Source organism: Salmo salar, chromosome 03 (assembly GCF_965601325.2).
Source record: "Salmo salar chromosome 03, fSalSal1, whole genome shotgun sequence".
NCBI classification, from domain to species: domain Eukaryota; kingdom Metazoa; phylum Chordata; class Actinopteri; order Salmoniformes; family Salmonidae; genus Salmo; species Salmo salar.
Genome location: NC_138293.1, coordinates 52,845,869 through 52,868,792, shown reverse-complemented (window position 1 = coordinate 52,868,792; position 22,924 = coordinate 52,845,869). Strand labels below are relative to the sequence as shown.

At 43.5% G+C, this 22,924-nt stretch overlaps 1 protein-coding gene across 3 annotated transcripts in view; it reads right to left on the bottom strand.

Annotated features, from left to right (window-relative positions):
- The window catches only part of ap2a1 (adaptor related protein complex 2 subunit alpha 1), a 55,889-nt gene that overhangs the window by 28,887 nt on the left and 4,078 nt on the right, over nucleotides 1-22,924 (bottom strand). For all 3 annotated transcript variants that reach the window (XM_082973570.1, XM_082973571.1, XM_082973572.1), the window contains exons 2-6: nucleotides 15,658-15,869; nucleotides 5,133-5,326; nucleotides 4,663-4,792; nucleotides 3,776-3,877; nucleotides 3,354-3,613 (exon numbers count right to left, since the gene is read on the bottom strand). In XM_082973570.1, the coding sequence (XP_082829696.1) occupies nucleotides 3,354-3,613; nucleotides 3,776-3,877; nucleotides 4,663-4,792; nucleotides 5,133-5,326; nucleotides 15,658-15,869 (898 nt within the window). The remainder of the gene's footprint in view (nucleotides 1-3,353; nucleotides 3,614-3,775; nucleotides 3,878-4,662; nucleotides 4,793-5,132; nucleotides 5,327-15,657; nucleotides 15,870-22,924) is intronic.

Genomic DNA, 22,924 nt, shown 5'->3' with positions numbered 1-22,924 from the left:
CATCGATAAAAGACAGCACTGTGCAGCCGTCTTCATTGACCTGGCCAAGGCTTTTGACTCTGTCAATCAACGCATTCTTATCGGCAGACTCAATAGCCTTGGCTTCTCAAATGACTGCCTCGCCTGGTTCACCAACTACTTCTCAGATATAGTTCAGTGTGTCAAATCGGAGGCCCTGTTGTCCGGACCTCTGGCAGTCTATGGGGGGGTGCCACAGGGTTCAATCCTCGGGCCGACCCTTTTCTCTGTATATATCAATGATGTCGCTCTTGCTGCTGGTGATTCTCTGATCCACCTCCACGCAGACGACATCATTCTGTATACATCTGGCCCTTCTTTGGACACTGTGTTAACAAACCTCCAAACGAGATTCGATGCCATACAACACTCCTTCCGTGGCCTCCAACTGCTCTTAAATGCTAGTAAAACTAAATGCATGCTCTTCAACCGATTGCTGCCCGCACCTGCCCACCCGACTAGCATCACTGCTCTGGACTGTTCTGACTGAATATGTAGACAACTACAAATACCTAGGTGTCTGGTTAGACTGTAAACTCTCCTTCCAGACTCACATTAAGCATCTCCAATCCAAAATTAAATCTAGAATCGGCTTCCTATTTCGCAACAAAACCTCCTTCACTCATGCTGCCAAACACACTCGTTAAACTGACTATCCTACCGATCCTTGACTTCGGCGATGTCATTTACAAAATAGCCTCCAACACTCTACCCAATAAACTGGATGCAGTCTATCACAGTGCCATCCGTTTTGTCACCAAAGCCCCATATACTACCCACCACTGCGACCTATATGCTCTCGTTGGCTGGCCCTCGCTACATATTCGTCGCCAAACCCACTGGCTCCAGGTCATCTATAGGTCTTTGCTAGGTAAAGCCCCGCCTTATCTTAGCTCACTGGTCACCATAGCAACACCCACCCGTAGAACGCAACTCCAGCAGGTGTATCTCACTGGTGATCCCCAAAGCCAACACCTCTTTGGCTACCTTTCTTTCCAGTTCTCTGCTACCAATGACTGGAACCGATTGCAAAAATCACTGAAGCTGGAGACATATCTCCCTCTCCAACTTTAAGCATCAGCTGTCAGAGCAGCTTACCGATCACTGTACCTGTACACAGCCCATCTGTAAATAGCACACCCAACTACCTCATCCCCATGTTATTTTTTGTTGTTGCTCTTTTGCACCCCAGTATCTCTACTTGCAAATCATCATCTGCACATCTATCACTCCAGTGTTAATCCTAAATTGTAATTATTTCACCTCTATGGCTTATTTATCGCCTACATGTGTTATTACTGTACGTTTGTTTATCCCATGTGTAAGTCTGTTGTTTTAATCGCACCGCTTTGATTTATCTTGGCCAGGTGGCAGATGTAAATGAGAACAACTGGCCTACCTGGTTAAATAAAGGTGAAATAAATCAAAATAAATAAATAAAACCTGGAGTCCAATCAATGAGACGAGATTGGAGACGTTGGTTAGGGCTGCCTTGCCCTATAAAAAAAACTCACAAAATTTGAGTTTGCTATTCACAAGAAGCATAGCCTGATGTGAACCATGCCTCGAATAAAAGAGATCTCAGAAGACCTGATTAACAATTGTTGACTTGCATAAAGCTGGAAAAGGTTCCAAAAGTATCTCTAAAAGAATCAGTCCACGGTAAGACAAATTGTCTAAAAAAAAAAAATTTTAGAAAGTTCAGCACTTTGCTACTCTCCCTTGGAGCCGCCACCCTGCAAAGATGACTGCAACAGCACAAAGCTCAATGAGGTTAAGAAGAATCCTAGAGTGTCAGCTAAAGAGTTACAGAAATCTCTGGGACATGCTAAGATCTCTGTTGATGAGCGAGCACGCACGCACGCACGCACGCACACACACACACACACACACACACACACACACACACACACACACACACACACACACACACACACACACACACACACACACACACACACACACACACACACACACACACACACACACACACACACACACACACACACACACACACACACACACACACACATATATATATATATATATAGGAATATCCACAAGAGCTGTTGCCAGAGAGTTTAATGTACATTTCTCTACCATAAGCCGCCTCCAACATCGTTTTAGACAATTTGGCAGTACGTCCAACCGGCCTCACAACCACAGACCACATGTAACCACGCCAGCCCAGGACCTCCACATCCAGATTCTTCACTTGCTGGATCGTCCAAGACCAGCCACCTGGACAGCTGATGAAACTGTGGGTTTGCACAAACAAAGAATTTCTGCACAAACTGTCAGAAACAGTCTCAGGGAAGCTCATCTGCGTGCTCGTTGTCCTCACCAAGGTCTTGACCTGACTGCAGTTTGGCGTCGTAACAGACTTCAGTGGGCAAATGCTCCTTTGATGGACACTGGGGAAGTGTCTTCTTTACAGAAGAATCCCGGTTTCAACTGTAACGGGCAGATGGAGGACAGCGTCTACAGCGTCGTGTGGGCGATATAAAGGTTGTGAATAGATTGCCCCATGGTGGCGGTGGGGTTGTGGTATGGGCAGGCATAAGCTACGGACAACGAACACGATGGCATTTTATCGATGGCAATTTGAATACACAGAGATACCATGACATGAACCTGAGGCCCATTGTCGTGCCATTCATCTGCTGCCATCACCTCATGTTTCAGCATGATAATGCACGTCCCCACGTCGCAAGGATCTGTACACAATTCCTGGAAGCTGAAAATATCCCAGTTCTTCCATGGCCTGCATACTCATACGTCACCCATTGAGCATATTTGGGATGCTCTGGGTAGACGTGTACAACAGCGTGTTCCAGTTCCCGCCAATATACAACAACTTCGCACAGTCATTGAAGAGCAGTGGGACAACATTCCACAATCAACAGCCCGATCAACTGAACACGAAGGAGATGTGTCGCGCTGCATGAGGCAAATGGTGGCCACACCAGATACGGACTGGTTTTCCGATCCACGCCCCTACTTTTTTTTTTAAGGTATCTGTGACCAACAGATGCATATCTGTATTCCCAGTCATGTGAAATCCTTAGATTAGGGCCTAATGAATTTATTTCAATATTTTAGTTTCCTTACATGAACTTTAAGTCAGTAAAACCTTTGAAATTGTTACATGTTGCGTTTATATTTTTGTTCAGTGTATATGTGAGAAAGAGAGAAACAGAGAGAGAGAGAATGAAAGAAGAAATATACAGAGAGAGAGAGAGCTACTGAAAGAGTGAGAGAGAAAAAGAGATACAGGAAAAAGACAGAGCGAGAAGATGAAGAAAGACACCTAGAGTGACAGACAGCCTCCTCACCTGTCGTAGTGGATGATGAGTGAGATGGCCTCGAACAGGATGGCGTTCTTGGCGTTGGAGTGCTGAACCTTTTTGGACTTGGGCGGTTCCTGGGCCTTGTTCAGGATGGTCTCCAGACACTCCACCAAGCGGCCCTTCACGGCGCCATCCTCTGGCGGGGGGTAGCACTGCAGCAGGCGCAGCAGTTTACAGGACAGCCACGGGGCCGGGACAAAGTAGTAGGTGTAGTCCTGCAGGTCAGTGGAGGCCGACGACACAATCTGGAGAAGGAGAAAGGGAGGAGGAGAAAGAGAGATGGGTTGAAATCCTGGCGATAGAGATAGTGAGGCAAAGGGAGAGTGGATCGCTGGGCTGACATACATGATTTTATAGGTATACATGAACACGTGCGCACATACGCGCGCACACACACACACACACACCCTGCTCAGACGAGAAACAGCCAGGGATACACAGGTTTTGAACTCATCTGGGTTCTTCGAGCTGAGACAGGTGATGAGGGAGATGGCTGCCGTGACAACACCCTGCGAGAGAGAGAGAGACACACGCTTATCATCAGAAACAACAGTAACACCTAAACGGCATAAACTTCAATCTTACAGTCTCAATGAAGTCAGTAGTAAGGTTCCAACATCCATGCCAGCAACCGGATGCATACAGTTTTTAGGCGAAATGGAAGAGAGCCTGTTGCGTTCAACATCAGCTTTTGGACATTAACAAGGCGACACTCCATCTTAACTCCTCCTCCACATTTACTGTATTGCTTGAACATTTTTTTTTTCTCTTCTCATCAAGACCAGTATCTGAGGCATCTATTTTCAGGCATTTACTTTACTTTAAGTTACTTTGGCTGCGTTTAGACAGGAAGCCCAACTCTACTATTTTTTTCAGCAATTTGTCTTTTGACCAATCAGATAAGCTCTGAAAAAGATCTGATGTGATTGGTAAAAAGAGTAATTAGTGGGGGGGGGGGGGGACATCTGAATTGGGCTGACTGTAAACAGAGCCTAAGAGTGGTATTCTAGACTAGTGTGGATATTGTAACAGAGCTAGCTAGCGCCACCTATTGGCCTGGAAGATAAATGCACTAGCATACCTGATAAATCAGGGGTGTATTCCTTAGTGTAACAAACTGCTTTGCAATGGAAAACGCATTACAACGAAAGCAAACATTTTGTAACGAAAGCAAATGTTTCTAATTAGACAATTCAGTTTAGTCGCTCCCCGTTTTTACTGTTGGCTTCCTAGTGAATACACCCCAGGTTTGCTAGTGTTGGGCTAGAGCAGAAATGTATGGCCCGTCTCTCACCATGTGCTGGTCGTTGAGGAGGTGCACCACCCGGGAGGTCCACTCCCCCATCAGAACCAGGTCTGGGGAGGCCTTGTACAGACGCAGAAGACACAGGGCAGCAGACTGCTTCACACTGTCCATGGTGTCGCTGGCAATCACATCACAAACACAATGCTCACTATAAAGGACTACTAGTCTCCAACAACTCGGGTCGTGGAAAGATATTGTCTGTACCGCAGATTGTATTAATATGCTATAACAGCGTGATTAGACAAAGAAAATCATGTCCTCAGTCCCCCTCCCCTTTCTTCCATTTCCTGCTCCGTTCTCCTCACCCTCCCTTCCCTTCCCTTCATCCATCCTTCTCTTCCCAACCTCTCCCTTTGACAAATGTTGTTGTAAAAAGGCCTATAAGAATACAATTTGACTGACTAATTGCTCTCTCCCTCTCCCCTTCTCCCTCATTACTCCTCCCTCGCCATTCTTACCCGGCCACCAGAATGCGTGGGATCTCTCCAGCGAAGGCCTCGGCCATCTCGCGGCTGCCCACGTTGGCGATGCAGTGCAGGGCCAGGCACATGAAGGTGGGGTTGCGGCTAGACAGGTCGTTCTTGATGGCGTTGTTGATGAGGCGGATCAGCTCGCTGTTGCTGTTCACCAGCACCGAGATGAACAGGTAGCCCTGAGAGGGGAGAGAGAGGGAAGGAGGGGGGAGGAGAGAGGGGGTGAGGCGATACATTGGAGGGATGAAGTGTAGGGGACAGAGGATGCAGGATGGAGGGAAAGGAGGGAGTTGGGTCATCGGAAGAGAGATGAATATGATGAAAAGTGGAGCGGGCAGGGGAGTGAAAGAGGAAACGTGTGTAGGGAAGCAGAGACAGAAAGAAGGGAAGGAGGGGAAGGGCGGAGAAAAAGAAGAGAGAAAGTGAGCTGTAGGGAGTGATGGCAGGACGCATTGTGGAGGGTTCATCCCTCCCTACAGTAGTCGTCTACGTCCCAAATGGCACCCTATACCCTATGGGTCCTGGTCAAAGGTAGTACACTATATAGGGACGCATTTGAGACACTCTTTCATGTGGCTGAGACTCAGAGACGGACTGGGCCATCATTACGATGCAGTCTCACGGCCTGAGCCTGAACCGTGGCTGCCTGCCACTACCTCTCACATCATATTCCTTCCATAACACACTCATTCCCTTCGGAAAGTATTCAGACCCCTTTACTTTTCCCACACTTTGTTACGTTATAGCCTTATTCTAAAATGGATTTAAAAAATAAATCCTCAGCAATCTACACACAACAGCCCATCATGACAATGCAAAATCAGAAATACCTTATTTACATAAGTATTCAGACCCTTTGCTATGAGACTCAAAATTGAGCTCAGGCGCAACCTGTTTCCACTGATCATCCTTGAGATGTTTCTACAACTTGATTGGAGTCCACCTGTGGTAAATCCAATTGATTGAACATGATTTGGAAAGGCACATACCTGTCTATATAAAGTCCCACAGTTGACAGTTCATGTCAGAGCAAAATCCAAGCCATTCGGTTGAAGGAATTGTCCGTAGAGCTCCGAGACAGGATTGTGTCGAGGCATAGATCTGAGGAAGGGTACCAAAACAATTCTGCAGAATTGAAGGTCCTCAAGAATAGTGACTTCCATCATTCTTAAATAGATGAAGTTTGGAACCACCAAGACTCTTCCTAGAGCTGGCCCCCCAGCGAAACTGAGCAATTGGGGAGAAGGGCCTTGGCCAGGGAGGTGACCAAGAACCCAATGGTCACTGATGATCTCCAGAGTTCCTCTGTGGAGATGGGAGAAAGGCACCTAAAGGACTCTCAGACCATGATAAACAAGATTATCTGGTCTGATGAAACAATGATTGAACTCTTTGGCCTGAATGCCAAGCGTCACAGCTGGAGGAAACCTGGCACCATCCCTACGGTGAAGCATGGTGGTGGCAGCATCATGCTGTAGTGATGATTTTCAGCGGCAGGGACTGGGAGATTAATCAGGATGGGGGAAAGATGAACGGAGCAAAGTATAGCGATATCCTTGATGGAAACCTGATCCAGAGCGCTCAGAACCTCAGACTGGGTCGAAGGTTCACCTTCCAACAGGACAACGACCCGAAGCACACAGCCAAGACAACGTAGGAGTGGCTTCAGGACAAGTCTCTGAATGTCCTTGAGTGGCCCCGCCAGAGCCCGGACTTGAACCGGATCAAACATCTCTGGAGAAACCTGAAAATAACTGTGCAGCAACTCTCCCCATCCAACCTGACAGAGCTTGAGAGGATCTCAAATCAAATCAGATTTTATTTGTCACATACACATGGTTAGCAGATGTTAATGCGAGTCTAGCGAAATGCTTGTGCTTCTAGTTCGGACCATGCAGTATCTAACAAGTAATCTAACCTACCAATTTCACAACATATACACACAAGTGTAAAGGAATGAATAAGAATATGTACATAAAAATATATGAATGAGCGATGGCCGAATGGCATAGGCAAGGTGCAGTAGATGGTATAGAGTACAGTATATACATATGAGATGAGTAATGTAGGGTATGTAAACATTATTTAATGTGTCATTGTTTAAAGTGGCTAGTGATACATTTATTACATACATTTTTTCATTATTAAAGTGGCTAGAGATGAGTCAGTATGTTGGCAGCAGCCGCTCAATGTTAGTGATGGCTGTTTAACAGACTGATGGCCTTGAGTAGAAGCTGTTTTTCAGTCTCTCGGTCCCCGCTTTGATGCACCTGTACTGACCTCGCCTTCTGGATGATAGCGGGGTGAACAGGCAGTGGCTCGGGTGGTTGTTGTCCTTGATGATCTTTTTGGCCTTCCTGTGACATCTGGTGGTGTAGGTGTCCTGGAGGGCAGGTAGTTTGCCCCCAGTGATCCGTTGTGCAGACCTCACTACCCTCTGGAGAGCCTTACGGTTGTGGGCGGAGCAGTTGCCGTACCAGGCGGTGATACAGCCCGACAGGATGCTCTCCATTGTGCATCTGTAACAGTTTGGGAGTATTTTTGGTGACAAGCCAAATTTCTTCAGCCTCCTGAGGTTGAAGAGGCGCTGCTGTGCCTTCTTCACCACGCTGTCTGTATGGGTGGACCATTTCAGTTTGTCTGTGATGTGTACGCCGAGGAACTTAAAACTTTCCACCTTCTCCACTACTGTCCCGTAGATGTGGATAGGGGGCTGCTCCCTCGGCTGTTTCCTGAAGTCCACGATCATCTCCTTTGTTTTGTTGACATTGAGGTTATTTTCCTGACACCACACTCCGAGGTCCGTCACCTCCTCCCTGTAGGCCGTCTCGTCGTTGTTGGTAATCAAGCCTACCACTGTAGTGTCGTCTGCAAACTTGATGATTGAGTTGGAGGCGTGCATGGCCACGCAGTCATGGGTGAACTGGGAGTACAGGAGACGGCTGAGAACGCACCCTTGTGGGGCCCCAGTGTTGAGGATCAGCGGGGTGGAGATGTTGTTACCTACCCTCACCACCTGGGGGCGGCCCGTCAGGAAGTCCAGGACCCAGTTGCACAGGGCGGGGTTGAGACCCAGGGTCTCGAGCTTAATGACGACTTTGGAGGGTACTATGGTGTTAAATGCTGAGCTGTATTCCTCTTGTCCCGATGGGTTAGGGCAGCGTGCAGTGAAGAATGGTAGAAACTCCCCAAATACAGGTGTGCCAAGCTTGTAGCATCATACCCAAGAAGACTCAATGCTGTAATCGCTGCCAAACGTGCTTCAACAAAGTACTGAGTAAAGGGTCTGAATACTTATGTAAATGTGATATTAACTTTTTTTTATTAGCAAAAATTTACCAAAACCTGTCTTTTGCTTTCACATTATGGTGCATTGTGTGTCGACTGATGAGGGGAAAACATTATTTAATCCATTTTAAACTCAGGCTGTAACGTAAGAAAATGGTCTGAATACATTCCGAAGGCACTGTATACAGCAGTTTTCAAAGGAAACAGCCTTAAACTTAAACTAACCAGTTATATAAAAGAAAACTTGTTCCCAAATGTGTTACTTGATTGTAATAGAATTAAGTATTTCTACATATCTACTCACCCATCTATCCATTCACCCGTCCCTCCCTTAATTAGCCAGACACCCTATCCTCAGACAAAAAAACACTCTCAGCAATTACACAGCAGAATAAGCTACAGAGGAGAGGCATTTCATTTTGTTGAGCAGCAGCATAGAAAGACATGACCCAGAATATTTGGAGTGTATTGTGACTGTAGGCTAATGTACTCTAATGCTAAATATGGTCCTGATTGAGTGAATTGCTATGCTGTTGGGGGCCTAATGCTCGTCTCCTGTGTCACTATGGCTACGTCCCGATTCTCCACTCTTTTCCAGAAATGTGCACTTGCACACTCCCCGTCACTGATTTAAAAGCATGGATTTGGTGTAAGCATTGGCTGGAGGGAGTTTCCACTATTGTCAAATCCATGTGAGAAACTGTGCAATTGTACACTTCGGGAGAAGGGTAGAGAATTGGGACTTAGCCACGTTTTGTTTCTAATGCTGTCAAGCCATATATTTAGAGAGTTAAAGAATTAGAATCCAAAATACTTGTCATGAATTGATCAATTTAATGTTCAATGGCGCAAACATGGAAGAACTCCCTACGGCTCTGTCGGCTAGTGTCTCCCACTGGCTGCCACTTAATGTATGTTCTACTTTGACGAGGGTGAGAAAGTTCAATAGCACTTCATTTGTAGTGATTGCTATCACAGGCTTACATAATACTGTCATTGGAATGACAGTGTGTTAGGGGCCTACATATATCGTCACTGGATTGATATTGGCCCAACCTGATGCAGATCTTATGCCTCATAAGTCTTTACATGCAACCACAAATCATCATTATCAAGGTTATTCACTTAGATTATTGATCCACTTGAGTGATGCTTTGATAAAGATTTGATAAAGTTGAGTATTGTGCACTCTAAGAAGATTCTGACTGACCTACTTGGATGCATATTGGATGTCATATTTTCCCTAGGCTATATGATGAAGTTTACATACACTTAGGTTGGAGTCATTAAAACTCGTTTTTCAAACACATCACCCATTTCTTGTTAAACTATAGTTTTGGCAAGTCGGTTAGGACATCTACTTTGTGCATGACACAAGTAATTTTTCTAACAATTGTTTACAGACAGATTGTTTCACTTGTCATTCACTGTTTCACAATTCCAGTGGGTCGGAAGTTTACATACAGTAAACTCCCAAGGATGAACCAGACATGTAGAGGTCTACAGTTTTTTTTCTGAGGTCTTAGCTGATTTTTTGGATTTTCCCATGATGCCAAGCAAAGAGGCACTGAGTTTGAAGGTAGGCCTTGAAATACATCCACAGGTACACCTCCAATTGACTCAAATGATGGCAATCAGCCTATCAGAAGCTTCTAAAGCCATGACATCATTTTCTGGAATTTTCCAAGCTGTTTAAAGGCACAGTCAACTTAGTGTATGTAAACTTCTGACCCACTGGAATTGTGATATAGTGAATTATAAGTGAAATAATCAGTCTGTAAACAACTGTTGGAAAAATGACTTGTGTCATGCACAAAGTTGATGTCCTAACCGACTTTCCAAAATGATAGTTTGTTAACAAGAAACTTGTGGAGTGGTTGAAAGTGTATGTAAACTTCCAACTTCAACTGTACACACCAGAGCACGCAACTACCTGACCAATACAAGAGTTGAAAAATTGGTGGCCATCCGGGCAAATTTGAGGCTTTTTGAGCCTGACAACGAGCCATCCTCAACAAGGTTGGAAAGTGACAGTGAAGATGAGGCCGCAGAGTCTAATGTTCAAGAGGTGGACATAGAGGAGGTCCAGGGAGAAGACATGCAAGCCTGAGAGGAAGACAACCAAAGCTTTAGTTTCTAGACTATCATTTTACAGATGTATGTTGAAAACGTTTTTGGGAGATGCAATGGATCATTGGGGATCATTCACTATTCCCTTTCTTTTGTTGTTCAGTGAAATCATCCCATGTGAAGAGTTCTCATTTAATTAAAGCTCAATTCGAAACTAAAATTGTTTTTTGTATTTCTATTGGAAGGATTTAATCATTTGCAATTATGTCTACTTATGATAAGGTAAAAGGTTTATGTTTCTGTCTCCATATGATATGGTAAATATAACCAATGCAAAAAACATCTACATTTAAATGGTATTAATATTAATTTGCATATATTTCGATTAATTCCCACAGAAAGTTTCCACCTCTGAATATTCCCCAAAATGTGCAACCCTAAACGTGGCTGTTAACTTTTGCAAATCTATGCGTGATCCAGACCACTCGTAGAGCAGCAAAAGGGCATCGTTACGCCTCGAACATACCTACAGTGTCATTGCGCAAAATGGTATGCAGCATCATCTGGATATGTGTGCAACAAAAGTTTAATATTCACCTTCTGCTGCCATTTCTGTCAAGCCGTCTACGCATACAATTTGAGTTGCCAAAGTATTTGCAATTGACAAACATGGATAATATTAAGCTTCAAATGAAAACCGAGATGACTGCATTAAGAGACAGCCTATATAGGCCCATGTAGCCCATTTCAATCATATTGAAATCAATTGAGTTCTATTTTGCGACTAGGCTACAGTCACATTTTTGGCCTCAATGTGTTTCATGATGTGTGACATTTGCACAATGATGTGACCCATTTGTGATTTAGTGCATCATTATTGGGTAAGCATAATAAAAAGGTACCTCAATAGCCTATTTGCAGTCAAAGGTGGTAAAATCTCCATAGCTGTGGGAAGTAGGGGTGTAGTAGTGCACTGGGCCTTTACTAGTCCTTTATTAGCGGACCGATATAGCAGTCTGTACTGCGGGCAAAAAAGAGAGTAGCATTGCTTTTCTTTCGGTCCTATCAGTATCGACACATGGTCTAACGACGCAGTTAGAGAACGTTCTCTATACGTGCTTGTTTGGGAAACACTTAAAAAGTTGGCTCGTAAATAACAACCTGGCCTTCACAATCACCCGACCTCAACCCAATTGAGATGGTTTGGGATGAGTTGGACCGCAGAGTGAAGGAAAAGCAGCCGACAAGAGATCAGCATATGTGGGAACGCCTTCAAGATGGTTGGAAAAGCATTACAGGTGAAGCTGGTTGAGAGAATGCCAAGAGTGTGCAAAGCTGTCATCAAGGCAAAGGGTGGCTACTTTGAATAATCTAAAATTTAGAATATATTTTGATTTGTTTAACACTTGGTTACTACATGATTCCATATGTGTTATTTCATAGTTTTGATGTATTCACAGTTATTCTACAATGTAGAAAATAGTACAAATAAAGAAAAACCCTGGTATGAAAAGGTGTGTCCATCTTTTGACTGGTACTGCATGTAATGGGGAATTGATAGACACTCAGGCAAACAATTCAAACAATGAAGGTGTACAAATTGGCAGGAGAGAGCGCATACTGGAGAGAGTCGTGCATTGTGCATTTTAGCCACACTGACCTTCTTGGACTGTGCAATCCATGCGGCCTCCGCAATGGATTAGTTCACTGAGATGGGCGTTAATCAGACAGGTGTCTCGTGTGCCATAGAAAAAAATACATATATATATTTGCTACTGCTCAACTAAAAACAAATCTCGGTCGACCAACAGCCTATCAACCAAACAATTGACCAGTCGACTAGCTGGGGTCATCCCTAAAACGTTCACACCCGTAATTTGAGACGTAAACATTGTTTTGTCTTAAGGTGCATTGGAGAGTTCCTCCACCAAACACTAAAGAGCCATGATAAAATCATTTAAATTATATCCCCCTGAACCTGGGTTGTGTGAGAGTGAATAGAGTTACAGTGACCACCTTCTGCCCCCAGCTGTGCCCTGGACACCATATGTGAATTGATCGCCCCCCCATCTATCTTCAGAGCCCGTGCTGTTAGGATATTGACCTCATTCAGTCAGTAGAAGATGCCTGGTTATTCTTTAAAAGTGCTTTCCTCACCATCTAAAATAAGCATGCCCCATTCAATTTCTTTTTTAACCAGGAACAGATATAGCCCGTGGTTCACTCCAGACCTGACTGCCCTTGACCAGCAAAAAAACATCCTGTGGCGTACAGCATTAGCATCAAATAGCCCCCGCGATATGCAACATTTCAGGGAAGTTAGGAACCAATATACACAGGCAGTTAGGAAAGCAAAGCCTAGCTTTTTCAAACAGAAATTTGCATCCTGCAGCACAAACTCCAAAAAGTTCTGGGACACAGTAACGTCCATGGAGAATAAGAGCACCTCCTCCCAGCTGCCCACTGCACTGAGGCTAGGAAACACTGTCACCACCGATAAATCCACTATAATTGATCATTTCAATAAGCATTTTTCTACAGCTGGCCAGGCTTTCCACCTGGCCACCCCAACCCTGGTCAGCCCTGCACCCCCCACAGCAACTTGCCTAAGCCTCCCCCATTTCTCCTTCACCCAAATCCAGATAGCTGATGTTCTGAAAGAGCTGCAAAATCTGGACCCCTACAAATCAGCAGGGCTAGACAATCTGGACCCTCTCTTTCTAAATGATCAGCCGAAATTGTTGCAACCCCTATTACTAGCCTGTTCAACCTCTCTTTCGTATCGTCTGAGATCCCCAAAGATCCTTCAAAGGGGGAGACACTCTAGACCCAAACTGCTACAGACCAATCTGGTTTCTGAGCTGGTCATGGGTGCACCTCAGCCACGCTCAAGGTCCTAAACGATATCATAACCGCCAACGATAAGAGACAATACCGTGCAGCTGTATTCAGCGACCTGGCCAAGACTTTCGACTTTGTAAATCACATTCTTATCGGCAGACTCAACAGGCTTCTTGGCTTCTCAAATGACTGCCTCGCCTGGTTCACCACTACCTCTCAGACAGAGTTCAGTGTGTCAAATCAGAGGGCCTGTTGTCCGGACCTCTGGCAGTCTCTATGGGGGTGCCACAGGGTTCAATTCTCGGGCCGACTCTTTTCTCTGTATACATCAATGATGTCACTCTTGCTGCTGGTGATTCTCTGATCCACCTCTACGCAGACGACACCATTCTGTATACTTCTGGCCCTTCTTTGGACACTGTGTTAACTAACCTCCAGACGAGATTCAATGCCATACAACTCTCCCTCCGTGGCCTCCAACTGCTCTTAAATGCAAGTAAAATTAAATGCATGCTCTTCAACCGATCGCTGCCTGCACCTGCCCGCCCGTCCAGTATCACTACTCTGTACTGTTCTGACTTAGAATATGAGGACAACTACAAATACCTAGGTGTCTGGCTAGACTGTAAACTCTCCTTCCAGACTCACACTAATCCACAATTAAATCTAGAATCGGCTTCCTACTTCGCAACAAAGCATCCTTCACTCATGCTGCCAAACATACCCTCGTAAAACTGACTATCCAGCCGATCCTTGACTTCGGCGATGTCATTTACAAAATAGCCACCAACACTCTACTCAGCAAATTATATGTAGTCTATCACAGTGCCATCCGTTTTGTCACCAAAGCCCCATATACTACCCACCACTGCGACCTGTATGCTCTCATTGGCTGACCCTCGCTTCGTCGCCAAACCCACTGGCTCCAGGTCATCTATAAGTCTTTGCTCGGTAAAGCTCCGCCTTATCTCAGCTCACTGGTCACCATAGCAGCAACAACCCGTAGCACGCGCTCCAGCAGGTATATTTCACTGGTCACCCCCAAAATCAACACCTACTTTGGCTGCCTTTCCTTCCAGTTCTCTGCTGCCAATGACTGGAATGAATTTCTAAAATCACTGAAGCTGGAGACCCATATCTCCCTCACTAACTTTAAGCACCAGCTGTCAGAGCAGCTCACAGATCACTGCACCTGTACATAGCCCATCCAACTACCTCATCCCCATACTGTTATTTATTTTTTTGCTCCTTTGCACCCCATTATCTCTACTTGCACATTCATCTTCTGCACATCTATAACTCCAGTGTTTAATTGCTAAATTGCAATTATTTTGCCTCTATGGCCTATTTATTGCCTTACCTCCCTTAACTTTACTCATTTGCACACACTGTATATAGATTTTTTTCTCTATTGTGTTATTGACTGTATGTTTGTTTATTCCATGTGTTGTTGTTTGTGTCGCACTGCTTTGCTTTATCTTGGCCAGGTCGCAGTTGTAAATGAGAACTTGTTCTCAACTAGCCTACCTGGTTAAATAAAGGTTAAATAAACATTAAAAAAAAAAATAGATGACATATTTCTTACTGTAAACATCAGAGGCAAGTCGCCACAGTATTTTTCTATGTGAATGTTCCACAATGTTGTACCCCACTGAATGTGCAATGTGGCATGTAAAAATGAAACCACTAATCTGACATGGCAAGATTATCAAGGAAGGAAAGTTAGGAAGGAGGACGCATTTTCAAAGTATTCAAACCAGACCAAAGGCTACCATTGTGAAAGAGTTTGTACTGAAACACACCCAAGAGTTAAATCTTTTTATATACATATCGTATAACCCAATAGTCATACATACCGTGACATATATAACACTACTTATAAGACTTTTAATAGTCTTTGATCTGGCAATTGAATGTTCCGGTCAAAATAGCTGTATACCAAAGCAGAGCTTGACCTTCCAATGAATGACACTAAGTTCAATGATCTGTTGTACTGCAAATATAGACAGAGAAGACTAGGACCCCAGAATGGGTTAAGTAAATGCACCAGTGTAGGTTTAGTATCAACATTGAAAGAACCGTTTATGAGAAAAAGAAATACAGTGGCAGGCAACCAGTACAACCAACTGACAAAACAGAGACTGGGATATCAAGAGAGAGACAAACAGACAATGAGAAACGGAGTGCCACAAACTGAAAATATACAGACAACCCACACAGGCATACATAGCCACAAGGGCACAGCACACATACATGTTTCATTCATACACACACGCACGCACACACACGCACATTCATACACTTCACTTACGATCTGTTTCTCTGTGTACTTGTTGGAGCTGAGCAGGTTGACAGCCTCCATGTGTCCAAAGTCGATGTCATGTCCCAGCAGGAAGATGAAGAGCAGCTTGCAGACATACTTCTTCTTACTATAGCCATCCAGTGCCTTGTCCCCCTTGAACTTGGAGCGGATGTTGGCCAGCTCCTTATTGATCCGCTTGATCTCCGCCTCCTTGCTCTTACCTGGGGAGGAAGTGGGGCAGCAATTTAAGTTTGGATTCAAGTTTTAATACTTTATTGCCATACCAACCAAAGTTGTAAGGAATTAGATTTAATGTGGCTCATTAAAAACAAGGACAAAAAGATGCACATATACATACCAGGGATCGACATTCAGGTAAATTTGCCAGTGGCACACCACAAGAATGTGAATGGCGCGAGTAATTTCAATAGCAGGTGATTTTAATCTTTAATTTCTGGGCTGATCAAGTAGTCTATAGAGTTCATACAGACATTGGCAAGTCAAATTGAAGGACTTTTTCAAGTGCTTCATTGTAATTTTCAAGGACCTAAATTGTATATTTAATTGTTGTAATAGACCCCCCCCCCTACTACATTCGTATGCATTACAACTAAGAATAATGCTTTTTTTTAATTAGGCCTTCCCAATGGCATTATACGTTGACATTCACATTATTTTTTATATTCTAAAATATGTCAGAATAATGTGGACATGGCCTGGCTAAAACAGTAGGGCTGACCCCATTTAGTCGACTGGCCGATTGTTTTGTCGATAGGCGGTGGGTCGAACGAGATTTCTTTAGTCGAGCAGGCCTAATTGATTTTTTAAATTGTAAAACTTTATTTCAAATTTTTTTTTTTTTATTTTTTATTTTTTTTTTTATTTTATTTTTTAAATCGGGCAGAAAATACACCGGTATGATTTGCGCCTGTCTCAGTGGACGAATCCATTGATGAGGCCACGGGGATGGCACAGTCACTCAAAGTGTGATACTGAAATCATATTTGGTTATTATGTAAAAATAATGGTGCAACACTAATCAATCTAATATTATTTTATAACAAATGTGCTTTCTCCCGAGTTGGATAGGGTCGCTGTTCGCGGTTCTGAAACAATCTTCAGTGCACCGTAGAATTGCTGCCTTTCCCTATGTTGCTATTTGCATAATAGCAAAGTTAACCATCATATTGGAATTGAGAACCATGTGTCGGAGCCAGCAGCAGCAGAGACGAGGAAACAGCCCTTGCCTTAGCCTAATTGTCTAAGAAAATTCAGGAGATAGGAAACCCCAATTGAATTAGGTCTATAATCAATAGCCTAACAGTTAAATGTGCCTGGCTTTATAAATCATCCATATACAGCGTATTTGGAAAGTATTCAGATCACTTCCCACGTCCCACAGTTGACAGTGCATGTCAGAGCAAAAACCAAGCCACGAGGTCGAAGGAAATGCCCGTAGATCTCCGAGACAGGATTGTGTTGGGGCACAGATCTGGGAAATGGTACCTAAACATTTCTGCAGCATTGAAGGTCCCCAAGAACACAGTGGCCTTCATCTTTCTTAAATTGAAGAAGTTTGGAACCACCAAGACTCTTCCTAGAGCTGGCCAACCGGCCAAACTGAGCAATCAGGGAGATGGACTTTGGTCAGGGAGGTGACCAAGAACCCGATGGTCACTCTGACAGAGCTCCAGAGTTCCTCTGTGGAGATGGGAGAACCTTCCAGAAGGACAACCATCTCTGCAGCACCCCACCAATCAGGCCTTTATGGTAGAGTGGCCAGACATTAGCCACTCCTCAGTAAAAGGCACATGACAGCCCACTTGGAGTTTGCCAAAAGGAACCTAAAGACTGAAGATTGAACTCCTTGGCCTGAATGCAAAACGTCACGTCTGGAGCAAACCTGACACCATCCCTACGGTGAAGAATGGTGGTGGCAGCATCATGCTGTGGGGATGTTTTTCAGCAGCAGGGACTGGGAGACTAGTCAGGGTCGAGGGAGAGATGAATGCAGCAAAGTACAGAGAGGTCCTTGATGAAGTCCTGAGTGCTCTGGAGCAGGTTCTCAGACTGGGGGGAAGGTTCACCTTCCAACAGAACGACAACCCTAAACACACAGCCAAGACAACACAGGAGTGGCTTCGGGACAAGTCTCTGAATGTGCTTGAGTAGCCCAACAAGAGCCCGGACTTGAACCAGATCGAACATCTCTGGAGAGACCTGAAAATAGTTGTGCAGCGACACTCCCCATCCAACCTTACAATACATTCATTAAAGAATTGACAACACACTAAGTGTGTGCCCTCAGGCCCATACTCCACTACCACATATCTACAATCCAAAATCCACGTGTACGTGTGTGTATAGTGCATATGTTATGTGTTTGTATGCATGTCTGTGCCTGTTTGTGTTACTTCACAGTCCCTGCTGTTCCATAAGGTGTATTTTTACCTGCTTTTTAAATCTGATTCTACTGCTTGCATCAGTTACCTGATGTGGAATAGAGTTCCATGTAGTAATGGCTCTATGTAGTACTGTGCGCATCCCATAGTCTGTTCTAGACTTGGGGACTGTGAAGAGACCTCTGGTGACATGCCTTGTGGGGTATGCATGGGTGTCCGAGCTGTGTGCTAGTATTTTAAAAACAGACAGCTCGGTACCTTCAGCTTGTCAACACCTCTTACAAAAAGAAGTAACGAGGAAGTCAAACTCTCTTCCACTTTCAGCCGTGGAAGATTGACATGCATGTCACTAATGTTAGCTCTCTGTGTGTACTTTTAAGGGCCAGCCGTGCTGCCCTGTTCTGAGCCAACTGCAATTTTCCCAAGTTCCTCTTTGTGGCACCTGACCACACGACTGAACAGTAGTCCAGGTGTGACAAAACCAGGGCCTATAGGACTTGCCTTGTTGATAGTGTTGTTAAGGCAGAGTAGCGCTTTATTATGGACAGACTTCTCCCCATTTTAGCTACTGTTGTATAAATATGTTTTGACCATGACAGTTTACAATCCAGGGATACTCCAAGCAGTTTAGTCACCTCGATTTACTACATTTCCACATTAAATCATTACGAGATGTAGTTGAGGTCCCAAATACAACACTTTTTAGTTTTGGAAAAATGTAGGACTAACTTATTCCTTGCTGCCCATTCCGAAACTAACTGCGGCACTTTGTTAGGTGTTGCAATCATTTCAGTTGCTGTAGTAGCTGACGTGTATAGTGTTGAGTCATCCGCATACATAGAGCCAGTTGCATGTCATTAGTACAGTAGCCTTGCATAACCACCATCGAGCTGTAGGCCTAAGAGTGCGTCCTGTTTAGTATTAATACCATAACTTACAGTAGCTTATATATTTAAATATATGCCTAAGTATCAATGAATCATTCATTTATGGTCAGAACATTTTTTTTTTATATTGTAATCTAACAGCAACTGTTTGGCACACACAATACTTTTAAACATTTCGACCTAATGATGAGGACGACTTTTTTGTTGTTGTTGGGGACATCCCTAATAGACATCTTGCTCTCAACACAGACACACTATTGAAGTCTGTCCATGTGGTGGCTAGTCAATCTCTCCATTTGAGATGTTGAAGAGTTCTTGAGGGGTTATTGTATCATGTTTTTAAATGAGAAAGCAACCAGAAATCAGATTACCTTTGTAATGGAACGCGTTGTATGGAAAACCTAGTTGAAGCCAACAAATCAAAATCAAATTTTATTTTATTGGTCACATACACATATTTAGCATATGTTACTGTGGGTGAAGCGAAATGCTTGTGTTCCTAGCGCCAACGGTGCAGTAGTATCTAACAATTCACAACAGATACACACAAATCTAAAAATAAAATAATTAAGAAATATATAAATATTAGGACGAGCAATGTCGGAGTGGCATTGACCAAAATACAGTAGAATAAAGTATATACATATATGAAATGAGTAAAACAGTATGTACACATTATTAAAGTGACTTGTCTTCATGGATTCCGATTGGTCAGACCAGCGTTGAATAGATCTTAACACTACCTGTTTGAGTTTCTGTCTATAAGAAGGGACGAGCAGAATGGATTCGTGATCTGATTTTCCCGAATGGAGGGCCTTGTAGCCACCTCGGAAGGAAGAGTAACAATGGTCCAGAGTTTTGAATGGCGAGTACTACAGGCAATGTGTTGATAGAACTTCGGTATCCTTTTCCTCAAATTTGCTTTGTTTAAAATCCCCAGCTACAATAAATGCAGCCTCAGGATATGAGGTTTCCAGTTTGCACAAAGTCCACTGTAGTTCCTTGAGGGCCGTCACGGTATTGGCTTGAGGGGGAATATACACGGCTGTGACTATTACCGAAGAGAATTCTCTTGGAAGGTAATAAGGTCGGTATTTGATTGTGAGATATTCTAGGTCGGGTGAACAAAAGGACTGGAGTTCCTGAGAGAGCCATGATTCCGTGAAACAGAGTATGTAGATCCTCGCCCTGAGCTCATCTACTTTATGGTCCAGGGACTGAACATTAGCGAGTAATATACTCGGAAGCAGTGGATGGTGTGTACGCCTCCAGAGTCAGACTAGAAGTCCACTCCGAATACCTCTTCTCCGCCGGCGGCGTCTTGGAGCAAAGGATCCAACAAAGGATCTAATTTGGGAAAGTTGTATTGAGTTACCACCGCTCTGATATCCAAAAGTATTTTGACTGTATGTTATAACACAAAAAAACTTTCAGGGCTAATAATCTAAGAAATAACACAAAAACAAAATACTGGAAAGTTGCTTAGGAGTTAGAAGCAGAGCTTCCATGTCTGTCGGCTCCATCTTCTGATGTTGTCTTGCTCAATATAACCGCACATGGCTAACGCAACAGAGTAACGCAAAAAACTCAAATTGAAATGCCTGGAAACATACGAAAGCGGCTACAGCACTCATAAAAACTGATCAGAAATGAAAATCACAAAATAATTATAGTGGAGCAGTAGAACTTCTAAATCAACTATGATAACTTCAAGGACCAAATACCATATGGAAAAGTTAGATTTTCAAGATGGGCTATTCCATGATGACAATTGCACATCGCAAATATTTAACCAAGACTTTGAACTTTTTAAATACCTGGTTTGCATACCCATTCTTGCCTTAGCATTTACTGCTAGATATCACTTGGAACATATTTCCTACCGGTGTTGGTCATCGGTGAGCTGCTCCTTGCAACAACCAGCTGTTTGAGAGCTGCGTGCGCTCTTTGTCCAACAGATTAGCTCAAACAAGGCTGTGTGTGCAGTGCATGTGTACACAATCAACATAACGAACTACCGGTTTCCGGAACTCATTATTGATTTTTTTGCTCATTGTAGAATTGCTCAGAAAGTAACTTTTTGGACCCGAATGCCAAAAAATTCAAGAGATAAATGTTATTCAAATTTTACATACCCCACCATACGATTACACATCCACGTCTTCATCACTGCAAAATATAAAAGGTTGAGACTGATCTAATTTAAAAGCCTACAAACAGGGTTGTGAAACTATTTTATAATGTCTGGATTTAAAAAAAAAATCTAAGTGAATGTCGTTTTTAACCTTTAACATCAATTATCTAAAAAAACATTTAAAAAACACATTTGCATATGTTGTAGCTTAAACCCTATTTTACATAATCTAATAGGGCTGCACGATTTGGACAGAATATCTAAAATATCAATTGCGATTACAAAATGTGACCATCAGACATGTTTAAAACAATTTAAATTATAAGTCAAAGTGCCATCACTTCTAAAATGAGATCATATGAATGAATACATATTGTGCTTACTGAATACAAAACCAAATTAAATAAAGCTTTTCCAACACTTTAATAAGCGACATATGATATATTAACAAACATACTTTTTTAACATGGTCATCAAAATATTGAGTGCTATAAGCACAGCACTTACTAATGAATTGATGAATTGCATGAGTTCCTATTTTACCATTATGAGTTCTTAAATAACCTAAGTTAATTATTTAGTCAGGCACCAATTGGCTGCAGGTTGAATAGGAAGCTTATGATTGTGTCATTATAAGTAGGCTCAATCATTATTATAATTGAAATTATAAGTCAAAGTGCCTTATTAAAATCATGTAATACCGATTGCAAGGTGCAGCCGATGTCCAAAACATTGGAGTCTGGTCCAGTCATTCAACGCAATATTTCACCTTCTCCCTTAATATATATTTTTTTTCCAGTGTTGGGATTTCGACTTGGAAGAAATATCTGCGAGATGGAATCTTCCATCGCATGGCCAGCTTGCTCATCATCTTCTTTTAGCAGTCTTTGCTGTGTGTGTAAATATGAACAATGTCTTTGGCTATCTGATAGCCTCTGATTTCTTTGACCCCGTTTTCTCCCCAATTTCGTTGTATACACTTGGTAGTTACAGTCTTGTCTCATCGCTGCAACTCCCGTACGGACTCGGGAGAGGCAAAGGTTGAGAGTCGTGCGTCCTCCGAAACATGACCCAACCAAGCCGCACTGCTTCTTGACACAATGCCCACTTAACCTGGAAGCCAGACGCACCAATGTGTCGGAGGAAACACCGTGGACCTGGCGACCATGTCAGCGTGCACTGCGCCCGGCCCACCACAGGAGTCGCTAGTGCGCGATGGGACAAGGACATCCCTGCCGGCCAAACCCTCCCGTAACCTGGGCAATGCTGGGCCAATTGTGCGCTGCCCCATGGGTCTCCCGGTCATGGCCGGCTGCAACACTGCCTGGACTCCAACAGCTTCTGTGATTTCTACGTGTGCAGAATGTTTTTCGTAGGGAGTTATACTTGAAAACACATGGGCCTGTTTAAGAGGGCAACTCCACCACTAATTTTCATTATCTCAGCACAATACCAGTGTCAACATATGCAAAAATGTTTTTTGTAGAAAAAAATATAGTTAAAAAAAGTTTGACCCAATTACATCATCAAAAGTTTAAACATTTTAAAAACAGTGATTTTCAAACACTGAGATTCGTGGTGACTTTGGGAGCAAGAAAATAGCCCCCTTGGGGTAGAAACTCGTTGCAAGTTTTGAAAATCCTACCCTGTGATGTCACAGAAGCATTTTTTTTAGGACCTCTCTGCTTATATTTTTAGCCACAGATCATAGAAACGTTTTCACAGTATGCAGACACTTGTTTGGTGCTGGAGGTGATGAATATTAGGTTGAAATGTGGCAGAATTGCCCTTTAACCTAGGTGGCTGGTTGCGGCTCTAGGGCTGCTGTCGGGCGCTTTTTCTTACCATGCAAT